Source organism: Chiloscyllium plagiosum, unplaced genomic scaffold (assembly GCF_037043375.1).
Source record: "Chiloscyllium plagiosum isolate Xiang-an unplaced genomic scaffold, Cpla_swu_hap1 HiC_scaffold_11, whole genome shotgun sequence".
Classification (NCBI taxonomy): Eukaryota; Metazoa; Chordata; class Chondrichthyes; order Orectolobiformes; family Hemiscylliidae; genus Chiloscyllium; species Chiloscyllium plagiosum.
In genome coordinates, this window is record NW_028270149.1 from 75,767,864 (window position 1) to 75,790,300 (window position 22,437).

The following is a 22,437-nucleotide window of genomic DNA, read 5'->3' on the forward strand; positions in this document are numbered from 1 at the left end:
CTGACAAAGGAGGAGCACTATATATATATATTTAGTCTATAATTTTACAATGTGCCTGATTTTGTACTAGCATCTCAAGTATAGGAAACACCTTTCATAGGTTCCTGCATTGAGTAATCATTGTATTGGTTTCATTTCTAGATTAAGAAGCAGCAACAGGAGGTATTGGACTACCTACAGGCAAACAAAATTGAGTTTGAAAGATGTGACATTGCAATCAGTGATGAAAGCAAAATGTTTATGAGGGAGAATGTTCCAGAGAACTGCCGACCTGTAGGTGGAAACCCACTTCCACCTCAGATCTTCAATAATGACCATTACTGTGGGGTAAGGCAAACTTTCACAAAGAATATTGCTCAATTGCTAACGTGAACTTATTCTTGAAAATGAAGTACAGTAAGTCAGTCAAGTAAAGTTATGTGCAAAGCTTTTAATAGACTTAGCAGTGAATGTTGATGATATAAATGGGTGAACGACATGATGCACATCACTGTATATTAGTAGTCTGCCTTGTTAGGATTCCAATAAATGTCCTGCACTGCTTTAAAACTGCTCTCCTCCCTTTTCCTCACTGGTGGCCACTTTGCTCCTGTCATCCAGAACTTACACCTCATTCTTTCCAAATTACCACCTGCCTATATACTTCCAACAACCTTCTCTTGGTCATACAATATAACCCCAATGTTGTCCACTCTCCTCCCATACAATGTCCACTCTTTAACTGAAGCCTTTTGAGGTGTTGCCCTGAGTATGTGAACAATGTATTTGATCTGCAGCTTGCTGTGTGCTATTCTCTTTGACCACTCTTTGAGTGGCGTCATGAACCTTCTTGCATCAGGTTAAAATGACTGTAGAGGAATATATGAACACACTCTGGCTTTCATCCACTAATGGTGCCAAGAGTAATCTCTAACTGATGACATCCCTCTTCCCTGTTAACTTTGAGTTATAATGTCACCTTACTTGTTGAAATTGCTCAAATAACATCAAATTGTAAAAGCTTATTACATTTATTTCTTTTAACAACACATTTACACCAGAAATCAATGCTTTGGAATTAATGTGTTTCCGATTAGCAAAGGGCTCTTGCATTGCTGAAAAAGGTGTCAGTGTGTATTGATCAGTGGCTGGTGATTCTAATCTTGGCAGGTTCTGGTAATGAACATGCAAAGTTATTTGTTCGGTTTATGCACATTTGATGAAGAATCTTTTATTACGCTTCCTCACCACTGACACGAAATGACCGAAATAGTCTTGGAGGCTGAATTAAACAGCTGTTGAATTAAAAATGAAACTAATTAGTTACTGGGAGAATTGGGAGATATAATATGAATATTTGTTAGAGCAGCTGAGTGGATCCAAAGTGAATAAACCTGTGGGATTTTGACCATGCAATGAAGGCTGACGTCTTCAAAATAAACCTTTGCCTAATGTGTTTGAAATGTAGCACTGATTTTCAACTTTGAAGGTTACTGAGAATGTGTTAGAATTCATTAGTGCAGGCAGTAACCATTTATCAAAGTGGAGTTCAGTGACATAGCATGAGCTTAATATGGTTTGAAACTAATTCCCAAGACTTTATGGGGATTTTGCTTTTTTGGAGACAAGAAGTTTGCAAACTCCTGTGCTGGGCCATCTGACAATGTTGATAGGTTCAAGATTAGAGTAGTGCTGGAAAAACACAGCAGGTCAGGCAGCATCTGAGGAGCAGGAAAATCGACGTTTTGGGCAAAAGCCTAATGTTTCTTGATGAGGGGCTTTGGCCCGAAACATTGATTTTTTTTTTTTCCCTGCTCCTCGGATGCTGCTTGACCTGCTGTGCTTTTCCAGCACTACTCTAATCTTGACTCTGATCTTCAGCATCTGCAGTCCTCACTTTTGCCCAATATTGATAGTTTTCCCTGAAAGTATCAACACACTCAGTCTTATATTCCATATAGACCTGAATCAAATCTTGACACACTTTTCTAAGCTTCTCATTTACTGAGATGCATCTACTCCAAACGTTATAGACTGCTCCTATTTGTAGAATTTAAGTGAATCCCCTGATAGTATCCCCTACCTGCATACAATTAAACACAATTGGGTGGCACAGTGGTTAGCACTGCTGCCTCATAGCATGAGAGACCTGGGTCAATTCCTGCCTCAGGCAACTGTCTGTGTGGAGTTTGCACATTCTCCCCGTGTCTGCGTGGGTTTCCTCCGTGTGCTCTGGTTTCCTCCCACAGGCCAAAATGTACAGGTTAGGTGAATTGGCCATGCTAAATTGCCCGTAGTATTAGGTGAAGGGTAAATGTAGAGGAATGGGTCTGGGTGGGTTGCTCTTCAGAGGGTCGGTATGGACTTGTTGGGCCGAGGGGGCCTGTTTCTACACTAAGTAATCTAATGAACATATTCCCCTTCATTTAAATAAAATTAAGTTTTTTTTTTTTGTACAAGCAAAATTTTAAAATAGGTTAAATCACGCACAGGATATTCTGTAAACAGCACTCTATCATTGGACACTTCTCATCTAGGGCCATGAATAATTTCTTCATAACTGCATTTTTTTCACAATCTGACAGTTATGACTTGCATCCACATATTTAACTTTAGACATTTCCTTTCCCTCCAAATTGTGACATGAGGTTTTATCTGGACCACTTTGACAGAAGACAAATTCATCGAACTGTAAACTGTCATTGCTTATTTAATGACTCCTCATTTCAGCAACTTTTCATGGAATTACAATCTTTTTTTGGTGATTACAAAATACTGTCATCACTAACCTTAAAGCAAGTAATTCCTTTTATATTCCTCAATGTGTTTTGAGAAGATTTGTAGCTCAGGTTGAGGTTCGGGGTGTAGGTTTGCTCGCTGAGTTAGAAGGTTCATTTCCAGATATTTCGTCACCCAAAGAAACCCAAACATATAAATAGAAAGCAGGAATTATCAGCAGTGCTTCGCCCGGAGACCCAGTAGGGAGATGAACCTTGCAGCTTAGTGAGCAAACCTACATCCATATTCCTCAATCTTGCATCAATCCTCAAAATTAATGAATCAAGATCATATTTTATTCAATGTGTCCCACATACTATCAAAGCACAGTTACTGTTCAGTGCTGCACAGTTAAAGGAGTCTGTGGCTATCACATTCATTGCAGGACTACATTACCTTGTGATCGGTATAAGTTTGGGTTTCTTCATCATTTTCATTCTCCTCTTCCTCCGAATTCTCATGCACAGGTCATTTAGAGGACCACATCTCTCAACTTAAGGCTTGGTGATACTTTTGAGTACCAATCCATTTAATTGACAACTTAATTTAAATGAATCTTTCATACTAACTTATAAAGTTGATGATCCGGATTCATTGGAACCATTTAAATAACTTCAGGATTTCAAAGTTACACATTTGTTGTGGTTCTGTTCGCCGAGCTGGGAATTTGTTGCAGACGTTTTGTCCCCTGTCTAGGGGACATCCTCAGTGCTTGGGAGCCTCCTGTGAAGCACTTCTGTGATCTTTCCTCCGGCATTTGTAGTAGTTTGAATCTGCCGCTTCAGGTTGTCAGTTCCATTTGTCCACTGCAGTGGCCGGTATTTTGGGTCCAGGTCGATGTGCTTGTTGATTGAGTCTGTGGATGAGTGCCATGCCTCTAGGAATTCCCTGGCTGTTCTGTTTGGCTTGTCATATAATAGTAGTGTTGTCTCAGTCAAACTCATAGACAGGGGACAAAACGTCTGCAACACAAATTCCCAGCTCAGCAAACAGAACCACAACAATGAGCACCCGAGCTACAAATCTTCGCACAATCTTTGACACATTTGTGTTGTCCACTAGAAATATTGAAATGTGATGAGGATGTTAGGAGATTACAGGGTGACCTGGACAAGTTAGGTGAGTGGGCAGATGCATGGCAGATGCAGTTTAATGTGGATAAATGTATGGTTATCCACTTTGGTAGCAAGAACAGGAAGGCAGACTACTACCTCAATGGAATCAATTTATGTAAAGGGGCAGTACAGAGAGATCTGGGTGTTCTTGTACACCAGTCAATGAAGGCAAGCATGCAGGTACAGCAGGTAGTGAAGAAGGCTAATAGCATGCTGGCCTTCATAACAAGAGGAATTGAGTATAGAAGCAAAGAGGTGCTTCTGCAGCTGTACAGGGCCCTGGTGAGACCACACCTGGAGTACTGTGTGCAGTTCTGGTCTCCAAATTTGAGAAAAGACATTCTGGCTATTGAGGGAGTGCAGCGTAGGTTCACGAGGTCAATTCCTGGAATGGCAGGATTACCTTACACTGAAAGACTGAAGCGACTGGGCTTGTATACCCTTGAGTTTCGAAGATTGAGAGGGGATCTGATTGAGACGTATAAGATTATGAAAGGATTGGACACTCTGGCAGTAGGAAACATATTTCCACTGATGGGTGAGTGCCGAACCAGAGGACACAGCTTAAAAATACGGGTTAGACCATTTAGGACAGAGATGAGGAGAAACTTCTTCACCCAGAGAGTGGTGGCTGTGTGGAATGCTCTGCCCCAGAGGGCAGTGGAGGCCCACACTCTGGATTCATTTAAGAAAGAGTTGGATAGAGCTCTCAAAGATAGTGGAATCAAGGGTTATGGAGATAAGGCAGGAACAGGATACTGATTAGGAATGATCAGCCATGATTATATTGAATGGCGGTGCAGGCTCAGAGGGCTGAATGGCCTACTCCTGCACCTATTGTCTATTGATGCATTCCTTACATTCCTGTAAACATCCATAGATCCATGGAGATTCTTTGGAATAATTTTAAGCTCCAGGGATCAGTAGAATGGTTGTTTCATTCCAGAGTCTTGTTGGAATCATTAACCCATTCCCAAGGATGTTGTCCAAATATAGGTGCTGAGTTTGACATTTAATTGTTCCTAATGGCAATGTGGTTCTGACAAAGTGCATAAGGGTGTTTCTTAAGTGTTGCCATTGGAATTTTTGCTGTTTTTTGACCTGTGCTCATTATATGGGGGGCTTGGGTGTAGAGTACTTAAATTTGACAATGATGCAAAACTCAGGTTGTGAAAAGCGAAGGTGATAGTAGCAGACTTCAAGAAGATGCTGACAGGCTGGTGAAATGGCCAGGCACGTGGCAGATGAAAGTTTACTGAGAAGATGGTTTTTCCGTTTCAAAATGTTAGATCCATAAATGGCTGCATAAACAGGTGCAGTGTGTGCAAAATTAGGAAAGTTGTACTAAAGCTTTACAAATGACTGGTTAGGCTCCAGCAAGAATATTGTTTGATACAAGCTTAAATTTAAGAAAAATAAGAAAGATGCAAGGGGGGATTCACTAGAACGGTGCTAGGGATGAAAAAGTTCAATAATGCAGAAACTAGAGAAACTGAGGCTATTCTCCTTTGATCGAAGGGGCGAAGAGAAGACGCAAAAGAAGTTTACAATTATGACTAGTTTTGAAAGAATAAATAAAGAGAGATTTCTTCCAGTGATGAAGCATGTCTGATTCCAGTTGGTGACAGCTAAACATTTGTTGGTACAAAGATGAACATAGTACAGTGTATAGACAGTAATTTCCAATTTCAAACAGATCATAAATCACTCGTGAGCTTACTGAACAGGAGAGGTTTGTTACCTTGTTTTGCTTGTTTAGTTTCTCTGGTGTGTTAGCTTCCAGCCCCCATGACTGCTCACGCATGCTAAGGTGATACCTCCTTGGCTTCTCTTCCTGCTTTACTTTCAAGAGGTTTACCTGATCAGTGTCTGGAATGAGCAGGTTGTTTTATGAGGAAAGCCTGGACAGACTACACCTGTACTGTCTGGAGTTTAGAATAGTCAGAGGCAGCTGAATTAAGACTAAAAAGATCGTGAAGTGATTTGACCAAGTGGTGTGGGAAGTATGTTTTCTCTTGAAATTGGCAGGTACAATGCTTTTGGCATCACGGAGACTTAGCTACAAGGGTATCAGAGTTGGGAGTGTGTTGCTGGAAAAGCACAGCAGGTCAGGCAGCAACCGAAGTGCAGGAAAATCGACATTTTGGGTCGGAGCCCTTCATAATTTCCAGTAATGCACTCTCAACTCTGATCTCCAGCATCGGTAGTCCTCACTGTCTCCTACAAGGATATCAGAGCTGGCAGGGCTTATGCCCAAAATGTCGATTCTCCTGTTCCTTGGATGCTGCCTGACCTGCTGTGCTTTTCCAGCAACACATTTTCAGCTCTGGCAACTAAATATCCAAGGATTTGTTTCCTATCGTGAGGACGGGCAGTTGAATAGAGGGGGTGGGGCTGCCTTGTTTGTAAGAAATGAAATTAAATCGATAGTAAGAAATGATATAGTGTTGGAAGGTGTAGAATCTGTGTGGGCAGAGTTGAGGACTCTCAAAGGATAAAGATCCTGTAGGGAGTTACACGCAGTAGTCAGGATGTGGAGTAGTCAATAAATTAGGAGGTAGAAAAGGCATGTAAGAAAGACACCATTATAATAAGCATGGGGGTCTTCAATAGGCAGGTGAATGGGGAGTATCATGTTGGCAGCGAATTTTAAAAAAAAGGAATTTATAAAATGTCCACGGCATGGTTTCTGTTTTTGGAGCAAATTGTGTTAGAGCACATCAGGGAGCAGGCAATTCTGGATTTGGTGGTGTGTAATCAGGCAGACTTGATTAAGGAGCTTAAGGTGAAGGAGCCCCTCGGGGGCCAGTGACTGTAATATGATGGAATTCACCCTGTAATTTGAGAGGGAGAAGCTGGAATCAGATGTAACAGAATTATCATTGAGTAAAATTAACTACAAAGACTTGAAGGAGGAGCTGGCTAGATTTGATTGGAAGGGGAGCCTTGCAGGGAAAATAGTGGAGTAACAAAGGCAGGAATTTCTCAAGGTTATTCGGGAGGCACAGCAGAAATTCATCCCAAGGAAGAAGAAACACACTGAGAGGATGAGTCAACCATGCCTGACAACGGAAGTGAGGGACAGCAAAAAGAAGAAAAGTTTACAATGTGGTGAAGATTATTGGAAAACCAAGCCTTTAAGAACCAGCTGAGGACAACTATAAAAGTAACAAAAGGGCAGAAGATGAAATATGAGAATATGCTAGGTAGTAATATTAAAGAAGATTGGAAGAGTTGTTGTAGATATATTAAAGGTAAGAGAGAAGCAAGACTGGACACTAGACCACTTGAAAATGAGGCTGGAGAAGTCATAGTTGGGAGCAAAGAAATAACAGAGGAACTGAATAGGTACTTTGCATCAGTGTTCACTGGTGAAAGCTTCGAGGAGAAAGTGAGGTCTGCAGATGCTGGAGATCAAAGTTGAAACTTTATTGCTGGAACAGCACAGCAGGTCAGGCAGCATCCAGGGAACAGGAGATTCGACGTTTCGGGCACAGGCCCTTCTTCAGGAATGAGCCAATTCCTGAAGAAGGGCCTGTGCCCGAAACGTCGAATCTCCTGTTCCCTGGATGCTGCCTGACCTGCTGTGCTGTTCCAGCAATAAAGTTTCAACTTCACTGGTGAAAGGCACCATTAGCATGCCAGAACCTCAAGAGTCAAGGGGCAGAAGTGGGTGTAGTGGCCATCACTGAGGAAAAGCTGCTGGGGAAGCTGGAAGGTGGATAATTCAGCCAGACCAGATGGACCACACCTCAGGGTTCTGAAGGAGATAGCTGTAGAGGCATTGGTGGTGATCTTTCAGGAATCACTGCAGTCAGGGACGGTGCCAGAGGAAAATGGCTAATTTAACCCCCTGTTTAAGATGGGAAGGAGGCCGAAAACAGGACACTATTGGCTGGTTAGCCTGACCTCCATTGTTTGTAAGATTTGAGAGTCCATTGTTAAGGATGAGATTGAGGAGGACTTGGAAATGTATGGTAACATAGGGTTGAGTCAGCACAGCTTCATCAAGGGGTGTCACACATGATAAACCAGTGAGAGTTCTTTGAGGAGGTAATGAGAAAGTTAGACAAAGGAGAGCCAGTGGACATGATCAATTTGGATTTTGAGAAGACCTTTGACAAAGTACCACACAGAAGCCTGCTAAAATTAATGGTGTTTGGGGCAAGATACTGGCATGGATAGAGGATTGGCTGATTGGGAATAAAGGTTTTTTTTCCTAGATGGCAGCTGGTGACTAGTGGAGTTCCACAGGGGTCAGAACCGGACCACAACTGTTCACATTAGATTAGATTACTTAGTGTGGAAACAGGCCCTTCAGCCCAACTAGTCCACACCGACCCTCCGAAGAGCAAGCCACCCAGACCAATTCCCCTATATTTACCCCTTCACCTAACACTATGGGCAATTTAGCACGGCCAATTCACCTAACCTGCACATTTTTGGACTGTGGGAGGAAACTGGAGCACCCGGAGGAAACCCATGCAGACACTGGGAGAATGTGTAGAGTTTGCACAGACAGTTGCCTGAGGCAGGAATTGAACCCAGGTCTCTGGCGTGTGAGGCAGCAGTGCTAACCACTGTGCCACAGTGCCACCCACATTATGCACGAACAATCTGGATGAATGAACTGAAGACATTGTTGCTAAGTTTGTAAATGACATAAAGATAGGTGGAGGGACAGGCAGTGTTGAGGAGCACAGGCTAGAAAAATGGTAAAGAAGTGGCAGATGGCATACAATGTGAGAAAATGTGAGGTTATACACTTCGGTAGGAAGAACAGAGGCAATACTATTTTTTGGACAGGGAAAGACTTCATAAATCTGAAGCAGAAAGATAGTGCTAATTGAGGATTCTCTTAAAGTTAACATGCAGGTTCAGTTGGTAGTTAGAAAGGCAAATGCAGTGTTGGCATTCATTTCTAGAGGACTGGAATACAAGGGCAGAGATGTAGTGCTGAAGCTGTATAAGTCTCTGGTCAGCCCATATTTACAATATTGTGAGTAGTTTTGGGCTCTGTACCTCAGGAAGGATGTGCTTGGAGCATGTCCAGAAGAGGTTTACAAGAATGATCCCAGGAATAGAGTTGTCGTATAAGGACTAATTGAAGGCTCTGGGACTATGTTCACTGGAGTGAACATAGAGGCCTGGATAGAGTGGACATGGAGGAGATCTTTCCACTATTAAGAGAGTCAAGGACCCAAGGACACTGCCTCAGAGTGAAGGGATGATCCTTTAGAACTGAGATGAGGAGGAATTTCTTCAGCCATAGGGTGGTGAATCTGTGGAACTCATTGCCATAAAAGGCTGTGAAAGCCAAGTCAGTAAGTGTATTTAAAACAGGGGTTCTTGATTGGTAAGGGGGTCAATGGCTATGGGGAGATGACAGGAGAATGGAGTTGAGAAACATATCAGCCATGATTGAATAGTGGAACGGACTCAATGGATCAGATACCCTAACTTTTCTCTTATCTTATGGTCTCTCTTGGAAGAGTATTGAACTGGAAGTCATAGTTTAAAGATAAGGGGGTCATGCATTTAAAATCAAGATGAGAAGTTTTTTTTTCTCTCGGAGGGTTGTGAGTCTTTATTCCTTTCCTGAAAAGGCAGTGGGTGAAGAATCTTTCAATATTTTTCAGGCAGAAGTAGATAGAATTTTGGTAACCAAGGGGGATGAAAGATTTTCAGTAGTGTGCAGGAATAGACAGTTGGGGTAAAAATCAGATCAGATCAGAACTGACTGAAGGGTGGAGTAGGCTAGAGGGCCAAGTTGTTCCCTACTCATGTGTCAAAACCCTTCTTTATGCCCTGAAATGCCCATCATCTGATACAATATGAACAGTCATTTTTGTCCACACCAGCTCTGATTAGCTCAGTTTTATATTGGCAATTTCTAACGATATGTAAAAATGTTTTGGTTTTTCCTGTCCATTTCTGAACTGCATCAAGAATCACATCGGGACATTTATTGCTGATCTGTTACAGATAATAGTAAATGCTGATGCTGCTAATCTTAATTTATCCTTTCCTGCATAATGTAATTATCCTTTCTTTACATATCAATAAATAAATCAGTGAAATAATTATTAGTAATTTAATTTAATTATGATGACCTTATTCAATATTTTAAGGAAAATACAACTCCTATCACATCAGATGACATTAATTTTACACTTGTTATTTGCAAGAAATGCAGATTCTCCAATACACATTTCCTTGTATGCCTTTACTATGTCATTTTACATTTCATACTTCCTTTTGCATCGCACTGTTCATCCAGAAATTACTGAAAGATAAAAGAGAAAGTCAGTAACCAGATTGAAGGGAATGGTTTCTATTTTTGGGGTATTTATAGAAATATCTGCGGGACTTGGAGAGAAAGAACATGCGACTGGAACAATGTAGACAATGCTCTCAAAGAGCTAACACCGGTATAATGGGCCTAATGCCCTCTGTGCATTGTGTCATTCTATAATTCTATCTTCTCTGTTTAGAACTTTGAAGCATTTTTCGATGCCAGAGAGAACAATGCAGTCTATGCATTTCTAGGCCTGACCGCTCCACCTGGATCAAAGGTTAGAATAAAAACAAACCAAGACTTTTCATTAATTCTGTTTATGGATGTGGGTAATTGTGCTTGGGCTCCAATTCACAATGTGGAAATTACATTCATGAAAGCATTTTAATATTGTCAAACAATTTTCACTGAAACATTAACCAAACATATTAGAAACAGAAATTTCATATGAATCTATCTGTACAAATATTAACCTAACCAACGTTATTAACAGTACTTCCAGCGTTGAGATTTGGAGTATATACCGTCTACAAGATGCACTACATAAACTCGTGAAGGCTTCTCTGACAACACTTTCCAAAACCCAGACTTTCTACTATCTAGAAGGACAGGGACAGCAGATGGCTGACTATTGTAGCATTTACAAGTTCCCCTCCAAATCACGCCCCATCCTAACTTACTGAAACCATACTGCTGTCATTGGGTAAAAGTCTTTGAATTCTCTCCCTAATGGGTGTTCATCAGATGAACGGCAGCAGTTTAAGAAAGCAGCTCTCCAGTACCTTCTCAAGGGCAACTAGGGATGTGACAGTGGTAAACACATCCCAAGATCAAATGATAAAACACATTAAATTCCTTTCAGATGCAAGAGTGTACAAGCTTGTACAGTGCACTGTTACGTAGTATGTGTAAACACTGAAGTTAAAGGCACCAATTTACCATTATATTGTGTTGAAACATGTTTTTTTTTAAGTGGGCTTCACAAACCAATTAAACAAAGCTAACATATATATATATTGTGCTTTTCCAAATGTCCCATTTTTGCTGTGATACTGGTGTTGAAGCTCCACTTCAGATGAGTCAAGTCTTCCACAGAAATAGTAGGAGATTTTTCAATAATGTTGACATCTTAAGTGTAATGCCATGGTTCATTTATTCAGTACTATTGTCCAAATTTGTTTACCCTGGAATTCATGATGCAAGTGCACTCTCAAATTATGGGCCCTGGCTTCTGCAATCCTCTTATTGATTAGATTTATGATTTTTTATCGCTCTCATTTGTAGTGTGTTAATAAAAAAAAGTTTTGTCTACGCTGCCTCAACATTGAAGGTATTTACTTGCATTTGACCTGGTGGTCTTGCCTAAAATGATTACGAACCGAAGGAGACTATTTGACTCGGTGTAACTCTGATAGTTCTCACATTCTGTCTCCAACAGCTGTGCGAATGTTTCTGTTTCATGTGTTTACCCAATTAGTATTTTTTGAAATTCTTCATTGAATCCTTTTTCAGGCAGTGCATTCCAGACTGTAACAAGTGTGAGGCTGAGCACAGGGTTGGGTTTGCTGTGAGTTTTACTGTTGAACAGTTGGTGGCATTGACAGCTTCAGCCTCTACAGGTATAGTTATCATGTCACTGAAGTACATAAGGGCCCTAATTGCTTGGAAGTGGACCTTTTCAGCTTTGCAGGAGAAGGGGTCAGAGTTGAAAAGGTGGGGTAAGAGGGAGGATGAGATTTCTTTTAACCAAAAATCAAAATTTACTTCATTGTAAAATTCAGACTGTTGATTACACCCACAAAGGAGCCACAATAAGGACTGCTTGCAAACCATGATTATTGGTCAGGTCGATAAGCATGTCAAGAGTTTATATGCCATTGAAACTTGCTTGGATGTACAACTTGAGCCCTTGATGTGGTTTCTGACACAGCTCAGCAATAATTGGTCACAACAACAATCTCTGACCAATGTGTTTATAGAACACCTTCAGGATAGTTAAAAGGTTCCAAAGTATTTCTCAGGAGCTTTGAGACTGAGCTGTATAAGGAGATATAAGCATAACTAAAAGCTTGGATGGAGAGTTACCACACCACTGTGCATAATCATCTCCTCAAGATGACAGTTGAAACTTTATTGCTGGAACAGCACAGCAGGTCAGGCAGCATCCAGGGAACAGGAGATTCGACGTTTCGGGCACAGGCCCTTCTTCAGGCCTGTGCCCGAAACGTCGAATCTCCTGTTCCCTGGATGCTGCCTGACCTGCTGTGCTGTTCCAGCAATAAAGTTTCAACTTTGATCTCCAGCATCTGCAGACCTCACTTTCTCCTCCAAGATGACACCATTGTTTGCCATCCTCAAATGCATGCTTTTGCTGATATGCTGTGTATAAGCCAACACACTCTCTTATTTCAACTAATATTTGCATGTTTTGGACTTTACTAACCCAATGAGTTGATTTATGGGAATAAGGTAGCAAGAGGAACCATATTGTAAAGGAGATTCACAGACTTTTAAAACGCGTTTATTGAAAAGAGAATGCAGATGATGGCTGACGAACAGAAAATGGGTCCTCTGTGAAAAGAATGAAATACGAAGCTGGTTACCAACAAAGTCATAACGCCTGCAAACCGATCAAGTAATGAGACTGGACTGCGAAAATTTGATGTAAGTGAAAACATGGCACAGAAATGGAAGAAGGAATCTGCCTTGAAGATAATCTTATGGAGAGAGAGTTCTCAAACTGAAGGCTACAAATCTGATCCCATGTAGAATCCTCATGGTGATTCAGAATAAATTGGACAAACATTTTGCAGGGTATTCCAAAAATGATGAACTTGAAAATGTTATAGGTAGAGTCTTACAGGGGCCTGAATAACATGGGCTATGGCAAGGAATGTTGCTGAACCACATGGAAAGTCCAATGAGGCTTGTCACGACATTGGGAGGAACTCACTGCATCTTTTAACTGAGTTCTGAGCATCGAGGTGAGATTCCCACCAGGGAATGGTGAGTTGCCTGTTATTGGGGGGATTATTCCCTGTTAAATACACATTTCTCCTCATTAAAATGCAACCACAAGCAAACTGAAGACCAAGAGTTCTCAACGTGGCGGTCAAAGTAGGTACTTGGAGACTGCAGCTTGCTACCAGTTACCATATCTTCTACAGGGACCCAAGGCACCCCAATCTTTGAGTCTTGCTGCTGTCAGCACTAGACACATGCTCGCCAAATCCACGAACATTGGCATCTGACATATGCCCGTCTCTAAGATCCCTCACGAAGCATCTCTGATCCATTTACAGTATGTTTCTGCAATTCAATGCTGCACCAGTAGCTCTTATTGTAATGCAGCAGCAAGCATACTGTACACTCAGGGACACCAACCCAGCTCATGGACTGGATCCGGCTCCACCTCTGGACTGTTTACTTATTCTCTTCGCACTCACTCACTTAGAACAATACAGTGCAGAACAGGCCCTTCGGCCTCAATGTTGCGCCAACCTGTGAACTATTCTCAGCTCATCCCCCTACACTATCCCATCATCATCCAAACATTTTATATATAGTCAGCTGTCTTTATTCAAGTTGGTGCTTAGATGTCCCAGCACAAAGTAAGAAAGGGCAACCTCCAACACTAGCTCAGGGGCTTGGACATGGTCAGAACACCCCTTGGGGTGGTTACAGTCAGTGTCCACTATCCATCTTGACTCTTTGTCTGCCCTTTTCCCCTGGAATGAGACAGGTATCAAGGGAGATGAAGTGGATGGCACAACTATTACTTTCAGGAGCAGGTGCCCTGAGTGAGTGAGCAGACGGTACAGAGGGCAGGAATGGTTCATGGTAGCATGGATTGGGATAGCAGAGGTCAAGTGGGAAAGGTGCTGCAGGCAATAATATGAGTAGTAGAGTGTTGGGGCTGCCTGTGGCTGAAGCAGTATAAAATGGCTGAAAGTAGTTTTCAGTCGACATAAAATGGCTGAAGATTTTTAGCCGTGAGCAGCCACTGCATCTGTTTCTGTGTAACAGAACCCATTGTATACACTTCAGAAGACCCTTTGTGTGTAATGTTTTATCTAGTTATTGTAGATTTACTCCCTGTATAAAGGCATCTAATTTACTATTTGATCATTGATGACAAGTGGATACAGTGACACAAGAGTAAATGTAAGGAAACTAGTGGTACTTGCATTGAGTGGAGAATGTCATAGAACTTCCTACTTGCTGGGCATTTCACCAGATGACTAAGACTGCACTAATCCAGGGGCCATGGTCTGCTGATATCACCTCCTCCGGTCCTGAGGTAAGATGGCATTCTCCACCTGCACCCACCTACCCACCAGGACTTCCAGGAGCCTGCCCACAAAGCAGGGCACCAATTTTCCTCTTCCCTGCCCGGGGCAAATGTCAGGAGTCGTGTAGGGCAGCACCAGGTTGACAGTACTCGTTCAGGTTCACCATTCAATTTTAATGATGGCATCAGTGCCAGGGATGCTGGTGAATTCTGGGATATCCTGGCAGTAGTGAGTTGTTCTATGTATGTAGAGTGGTGGAATGGGGCTAGTATCAGGCCAGCAGTGTGGTGTAGGGATGGAATAGGTCATTAATGATATGTTTGGTGAGAAAACGTGTCACGCCTCACAGCAAGAAATCCTCCTTTGAAACCTTATGGACTAGATGTCTTGGTTTAAAAAGTTAAGACTCACCTCTATGATTGTGTCTCAAACTATCCTTGTAGAATTATTTCTTGAAATAAAATGTGATATATTGGTTTAATTTGGTGTTAAAACTATTTTTCACATTATGAAATGTTGACTGCCTATACATATCAATACCTGCTTTTTGTACTTAAGATGGTGCTGTGTGTGACGACATTGTACACTCTTCACTGTACTCCTGTTCTTTTGTAACTTGAGTACACAGGACTAAACATAATTTCAATTCTACTGTTTGACCTTTAAACTTGGCATATAAAGGGAACTTTTTGTGAAAGATTTCTCGAGGCTTCAAAGATAAATGTTTAACTTTTCAAAGGTAAATGTAATCTATAGTAGATTTTAAGGAGGACATTTGAAAGGGGAGTGGGTGGGGTTTTCTCTCTAACATTCCCCTCCAAACTACATACCATCCTGACATGGGCCTGTGTATCTTTGATTCTTCATTGTCACTGGGTCAGAATCCTGGAATTCCATTCTGAATGGCACTATGGCTGTACCTACATCAAGTGGACTGCAATTGTTCATCATGCCACCAACCCACCCACCAAATCAAGACATTTGTCATTCTGATACAAAGGGAGCAGCAAGCCCTCATCTCTGAATTGCATTGCTCTTTCAGTTACCAGGAGAATTATTGTTCGGCCTGAGATTTTGAGGAGTGGCTATGTCACACAGGATGTCACTCTGCCTTTTCCTTGTTCACACTTCTACATTTCTGGAAAGGTGATTCCAATCTGGGCTCCCTCAGAAATGAGGAGCCATACTTGCATTCTGACAGCTCTCTCATAGCACCGAGGCAAACTGCGGTCCCGTTTCTCAGCTGTCAGCTGCCATATTCTGGCATTGAAAGGTCCACATCAGCCGCCGTGGAAAGCAGCTCATCACCACCTCTCAAGATCAGTTGGGGATGGGCAATAAATTCTGGCCAGTGTTGTCTGCGTCCCAGACAGGATTACAGAGAAAAGGCAGAGATTGGTTCTGAGTTAAAATGATTTTAACTTGTTACTGTTCTTATTCATTGAGTGAGGGAAGTAATTATAACTTGAGGTTTAGTGTTAACAATCCAGTCACCTTAATACAGTCTGAATGGTAGTAATGTCACTGGGAACGGACCTGTCGAAGGAAGAGTTTTTAGTGTAAGGGCCATTGTCTTGTTTGGCCACAGTATTCATTTGAGCTGGTCCTCATGGTGCATTTGTGGTCCACTAGAGGCAGTGTCATAGTGGTATAAGGTCAGGAGGGAATTGTACTGGGAGTCCTTGACATTGAATCCTGACTCTCTGAAATGTCAGAATATCAGATCGAACACAGGCAAGGAAACTTCCTGCTGATTACCACCCTACATAGCTGACATGCTACCCATCTGGCACACTATTCCCTCCAAAGCTAATCTTCCTCTTAGTTGGCAGCCAACCCACTTGACTCCAAAATTAGCTGGCATCATCTCCCCCTTTGTCCACTGGCATGCCACCCTTCCAGCGCCCTTACATTCCTCTGTATGTAGTTGCTCTATAGCAGCTGTCACAGTGGCTGATGTAGACCTTTCAATGCCAGAATATGGCAGCTGACAGCTCAGAAACGGGACCGCAGTTTGCCTCAGTGCTATGAGAGAGCTGTCAGAATGCAAGTATGGCTCCTCATTTCTGAGGGAGCCCAGATTGGAATCACCTTTCCAGAAATGTAGAAGTGTGAACAAGGAAAAGGCAGAGTGGCATCCCATGTGACATAGCCACTCCTCAAAAACTCAGGCCGAACAATAATTCTCCTGGTAACTGAAAGAGCAATGCAATTCAGAGATGAGGGCTTGCTGCTGCCTTTGTATCAGAATGACAAATGTCTTGATTTGGTGGGTGGGTTGGTGGCATGATGAGTGGGCCTGCTTCTCTCATTGACCCAGGGTGTCCAATCTGTAAGGTCCCTCCAACCACCGTCTCTTCCCGCCCCCCCCCACCCCCCCCCCCCCCCACCCACCCATCACCAAGCCCATAGAGAGACTATCAGATGGCCAAAGGTCTTCAATTCACCCACTACCCACCTCACTGGATCTGTCATAGTTCACTCATTTCGACTGAACTGTTAAGTCAACTGTGTCTTGTATGACAAGTCAGTCTAATACTTACTTAAACGTGGCACCAAAAAGCTGAGTGGCCTTATCTCTAATGGCTGGGGCTCATGAGATTCCAGTGATGTCCCCCTGTCTCATGAAACACAAGGTTAGAATGCTGGTGCAGCATGTATTCAAGAAGGCAAGTGGCACTTTGATCTTTTTGTTGCAAGGAGGTTGTAGTTTAGAAGTGGGAAAGTCTTGTGACAACTGTGCAGGGTATTGGTGAGGCTGTATCTGGAATACTATGTACGGTTTTGGTCCCTGTAATTAAAAGCAAAGCTGTATCCTGGTAATGGATGCTATGCAAAAGAGATTCATGAGACTGGTTCCTGGGATGAAGGCATGCACTCATTATCATACCTGCTCAATGTAATTGGTTGGGACAATGATTAATCTCATTCAGGGATGTTTGGATTAAAATGTCCCCAACATGTCTTGGTTTGTCGTTTATTACTGGATCATTGTCAGCAAAGTCCAGCTTCTCGTGTTTGATTAAAATGTTACAAAGAAATACCAGCACAATGTGTAATGGCAGGACAGTTTCACTTGATTCATTCACTATGACCTTGAAATTACTTTGCTTGATACATTGAATATGATACCATTATTGTAATATAAAATGGCTTAACCCATAATTTACATTTCATACATATTAAATATACACAATATATGATACATATTTATTTATATTTCTACATTAATAAAGTAGTGTAGTTTGTATAGGGACTACCTGAAAATATAGAGAATTCACAATTCTGAGTTCAGCTCTTCCAGTGAGAAGCCAATCTGGGTTCCTGTCATCAATACTTCCTTGCTTCTACAATAACTGTAGGTATCTAATAGAGAATCTGTATTAAAAACATTGATGCTTGCATGGCAAGACATGAGTATCAAACCGTCTCATTATAAAATTGGTAACTGCTTTTCCTAAGTCAGCAAATTAATTTTAAAAATGCATTAAGCTTTTGTAGTCTTTGCATAATTTCAAAAGTACATCTGTTTTTTTTTCCCCAATTCATCATACCTTTCTAAATCATTGATCACCATCATGGATGGTACAGCATTTCAATCCTACTCTCCTGTATGGTGGATCCTATCACCATTAACTCCTTCACGACTGATGTGGCACTGCCCACCTACTATACAACTTCTTAATCTTTATAAGGATTATGTTCCAAATAGCATAGCCTCACGTTTTCTCCCAACAAATTTGGAGGATAGAACTTGCCTCTTCATGGAAAACTGGGGAAGCAGAGCTCCTGGCACTCGCTGTACTGAATGGTACATGGAGGAGTGTGTCTTGGATATTGTGTCAACGTAAACAGTGCTCCCCAAGCCTTTAGCCTCTGTGACCCCATCACAAGGTGTGAAAAATGTCATGGCCCCACAGTGAGAGACAGTTGGGATTGGGCAGTGGTAGTGTGATGGAGTGGAGAGGAATTGGTGGTTGGAGAGGAATTGGTGGTTGGAGAGGAATTGGTGGTTGGGGAGAGGTGTGGATGGGTGCACAGAGCTGTGAAGGGGGAGGCAAAGTGTTTGATCTTTAGAGATTTTTAAAAAGTCTATCTTTTCATTTTTATGTAACACTAAATGTCTGTTTGTCTCTGCTAATTAATTATCACTGCTCAGTCACCAAAGCCAATTCCAGTTGTATCAAGAAAAGTTTTTTAAAATTGTTTATGGGATTTGGAAATTGCTAGAAATAACAATTTATTTCTCCTCCCTAACTGCCCTGGCGAAAGCATTGGTGAGGTACCATCTCAAACCCTTACTCTTGTGTGGTGTCAGTATTCATATTGGTAGGGAGAGAGGTTCAGGGTTTTGATCCAGTGACAATGAAGGAATATTTCCAATGTTAATAATATTTCCAAGATGTTCAACATATAGATAAAATTAACAAGATACGCCCCAATAGGATAGTTCTAGCTTAAAATCTGCCAAACCCTTTCTGATGTAATCACCGATTCAGTTACAGTTTAATAATTGCACTGTCCTATCTGCTCCTGTTTAGACTTATATACTCATTGTAATGTTGGTTTGCATCAGAGTTCTCTGAACCTTTTGGGGAATAATTTTAACTGTTAGTGACAGTACCAAGTATCTCCTGTAGCAGGCTGGTTAACCAATTTCAGCAATAGATCCCTTTTCCAAAATGTTTAATAACTAGATCTCCTTCATTGGATATCTTGAGTCCACAGTGTGTGGAAATCTCTTCCCTTCACACTGGGGAAAAAAAAATCATCTAACACCATTTACACTTAATAAAATACTTTAGAATGTAGTCCCTAGTCTGGCATACAAAATACTTTGCACACAGTTCCCATAACAGCGAAGTGTTAATGACAAAGTAATCTGTTTGAGGAAGACATATTGGGCAGAACAAGGAGTGCTCTCCTACCTTTCTTTGAAATAGCTGTCTGGTACCTTTTTTTTTGTCCATTTTAAGAGGGAGATGGGGTATTGGTTCAATGTCTCAACTGAAAGATGACACCTGTGGCGTTGCAGTTGTTCCTCAGTGTCTCACTAAGGTATTAGCCTCGATCCTGTGTTTAAGTATCCTGAGCAATGCTTCAATCTACGGTCTCAGATGAAATTGCTGTCACTGAATGAAGGCTGATACAATAGCATTTTAGTTTAGAACATAGCAGATAGTAACAGTAATAGGCTATTTGACTCTTTGGACTGCAATGCCATCCAATTTGGCTGCTTATCTCACTTGGCAATACTTTCCCACTCTATTGTCACATGCCTTAGTTCCATAAGTCTCCATAATCTACAAGTCCTCTGACTTCAATATACCCACTGACTAAGCTACCACACCTTTTCATTGTAGAAAGTTACTAAGGTTCTCAATGTTTTTTCATATGAATGTATTTCTCCTTTATCTCAATCCTAAATGCCTGTTCCCATGTGGTGACACTGTGAGCCCCGAGACTACACAGTATTGTAACTTCTAGTCTTTATAGAACAATCTAATCATTCCAGGGATCAGGTAGACAAGCAAAACCTCATTGAAGTCCATCTCTGGGCAGTATACCCCTCCTTAAGTAAGAGACCAAGACTGTACACAGAACTCCAGATATGGTCTCATTAAGGTCTTCAAACTTTTATCACCTAATCCTTTGTAATAACATACTAATTTCTTTCCCAATTGCTTCCCTTACCTGCACAATAACTTTGTGATTCCTATGCGTGGGCACACTGTTTTTGATCAGTAAACATCTTGGGTTTATCACTTTTATAATAAAAAATTCTGCTTTTCCACTTTTTTCAGCAAAGTGGATAATTTCACTTCACTTTCTCCGCATTATATTCCATTGGGGACACTTTTGCTGACTTAACTCGTGTCTCTAATTCCTTTTGTAGCCTCTTTGCATTCTTCTCAGAGCTTACTTTCGCATCTTGTTACTAAACTTTGATGCAGCGCCCTTATTTACCTTGTCTAAATTATAGATGGAAATGACAACTATCTGAGGTCAGCACACTGAAACTTTCAGTACCCCACTCATTCTGGCCCATTAATTCCTTTTCTTACAGAATATTAGTTCCAGCTACAAAGTCAGATCATGACAAACAGCTACAAAAAGTGAATTTTTTTATTAACTCAGCTGTTTATAGGAAGCAGAGGTGATTCACATTCTTATTCATGAGTTTCTTCATTTGCATTATTGAAAGAGTTCATCCACCAGTTTACTTTAAGTTCTCCATCAATTGATCTTGCAACTAGCTGAAATTCTCCCAGGGATTGTGTCAAATATAGCTCAGTCAAGATTAATCTAGTAGGGTATAGCAAAGTAGTTATCACTGGAACAGAAGTATGTTTTATGGGGGAATAGTTTCCAGTCTTCAACATACTAACCAATATAATTTATTATGAAAATAATTTAAATTACTGAAATGCTTTTTCTCTATTATTGTAAATCTTAGCAGTGATGCATTTGCACATACTATGCACTCATAAATATGACGTAATTTTTTTCTGTCATTTTCAATTGACAATGGAGTCAAAGGGTGGAGTGGAGGGGTATAGACAAGAAAGTGAAATTGACGCCACACTATTATTGAAAACCAGAACAGGCTGAGTGAAGGGTCACAGCCCGAAACGTTGACTTTCCTGCTTGTCCAATGCTGACCAACCTGCTGTGTTTCTCCAGCTCCACATCTATTATTGTGGGTGGCACGGTGGCTCAGTGGTTAGCACTGCTGTCTCCGTGCCAGGGACCCAGTTCGATTCCAGCCTCGGGTGACTGTCTGTGTGGAGTTTGCACATTCTCCCTGTGTCTGTGTGGGTTTCCTCCAGGTGCTCCAGTTTCCTCCCACAATCCAGAGATGTGCAGATTAGGTGAATTGGCCATGCTAAATTGCCCATAGCATAGTTTATTAGTCAGGGATAAATATAGGTTAGGGGAATGGATCTGGGTGGGTTGCTCTTCGAAGGGTCAGTGTGGGCTTGTTGGGTAGAAAGGCCTGTTTCCACACTGTAGGAATTCTAATTCTAATCTATGGACTCTGGCTTTCAGCATCTGCAGTCCTTACTGTCACTGAGTGGCCTATTCTCATTCCTCATTCATATGTTTGAGATTGATTGAATGTAAAATGTGAAGCATGTAAATGTTGCATATGGTTCAGGAGCTTAATGATATCAAAAGGATTAAACATTCAAAAGTATAAGTACAGTGTGTTTGGGTACTGATATAATGTGCTAAAGAATGACAGGACATATATTCTCTCTAATGTGGTCACCAGTGAGTCTAGCTGTTTCTGAAGGAGGTTTGAAAAATTCTATATGCAGTGTGGTGAAGTTACAGAGCATCTCTCCTGATCGGAGAACATCCCATGGAGTTTCAAAACAACAAACTACTTTGGAATTGTAGTCACTATTGTAAGAGAGAGCGAGTGCTCTCTCACATGAGTGACAGAGACAGTTAATCTCTTCCACATTTAATGATCACATCCCAACAATTGATACCCAGTGTAAGGTGAATTAAGTCAGAATGATGAATATCTCTGCTTGAGTTGAACAGTTTCTTTTTTCTCTGTAAGAGGTACTGATGACAGTGTGAGGTAACAAATTTCTTTACAAACTCTTACTTGGAAATGCTTATGTGGAGGATACAGTATATAACATTTTCATATTTAATTTTTTTTAATATATTCACTCATGGGATGAGGGCCTCACTGGCTCGGCCAGCATTTATTGCCCATCCCTAATTGCCCAGAGAGCCATTAAGAGTCAACTATATTGCTCTGGGTCTGTTGAAGTCACATGTAGGTAAGACCAGATAAGGAAGGCAGTTTCCTTCCCTAAAGGCATGAGCGACCCAGATGTTTTTATTTCTAACAATCGACAATGGATTCATGGTCATAGAGTCATAGAGACATACAGCACAGAAACAGACCCTTAAGTCCAACTCGTCCATGCCGACCAGATATCCTAACCCAATC

The 22,437-nt window shown here is 41.4% G+C and overlaps 1 protein-coding gene across 1 annotated transcript in view; it reads left to right on the plus strand.

The window, feature by feature from the left end:
• The window catches only part of LOC122557109 (adapter SH3BGRL), an 81,635-nt gene that overhangs the window by 50,080 nt on the left and 9,118 nt on the right, over positions 1 to 22,437 (plus strand). Inside the window, exons 2-3 of the mRNA XM_043704427.2 lie at positions 142 to 327; positions 10,367 to 10,447. Of these exons, the coding sequence (XP_043560362.1) occupies positions 142 to 327; positions 10,367 to 10,447 (267 nt within the window). The remainder of the gene's footprint in view (positions 1 to 141; positions 328 to 10,366; positions 10,448 to 22,437) is intronic.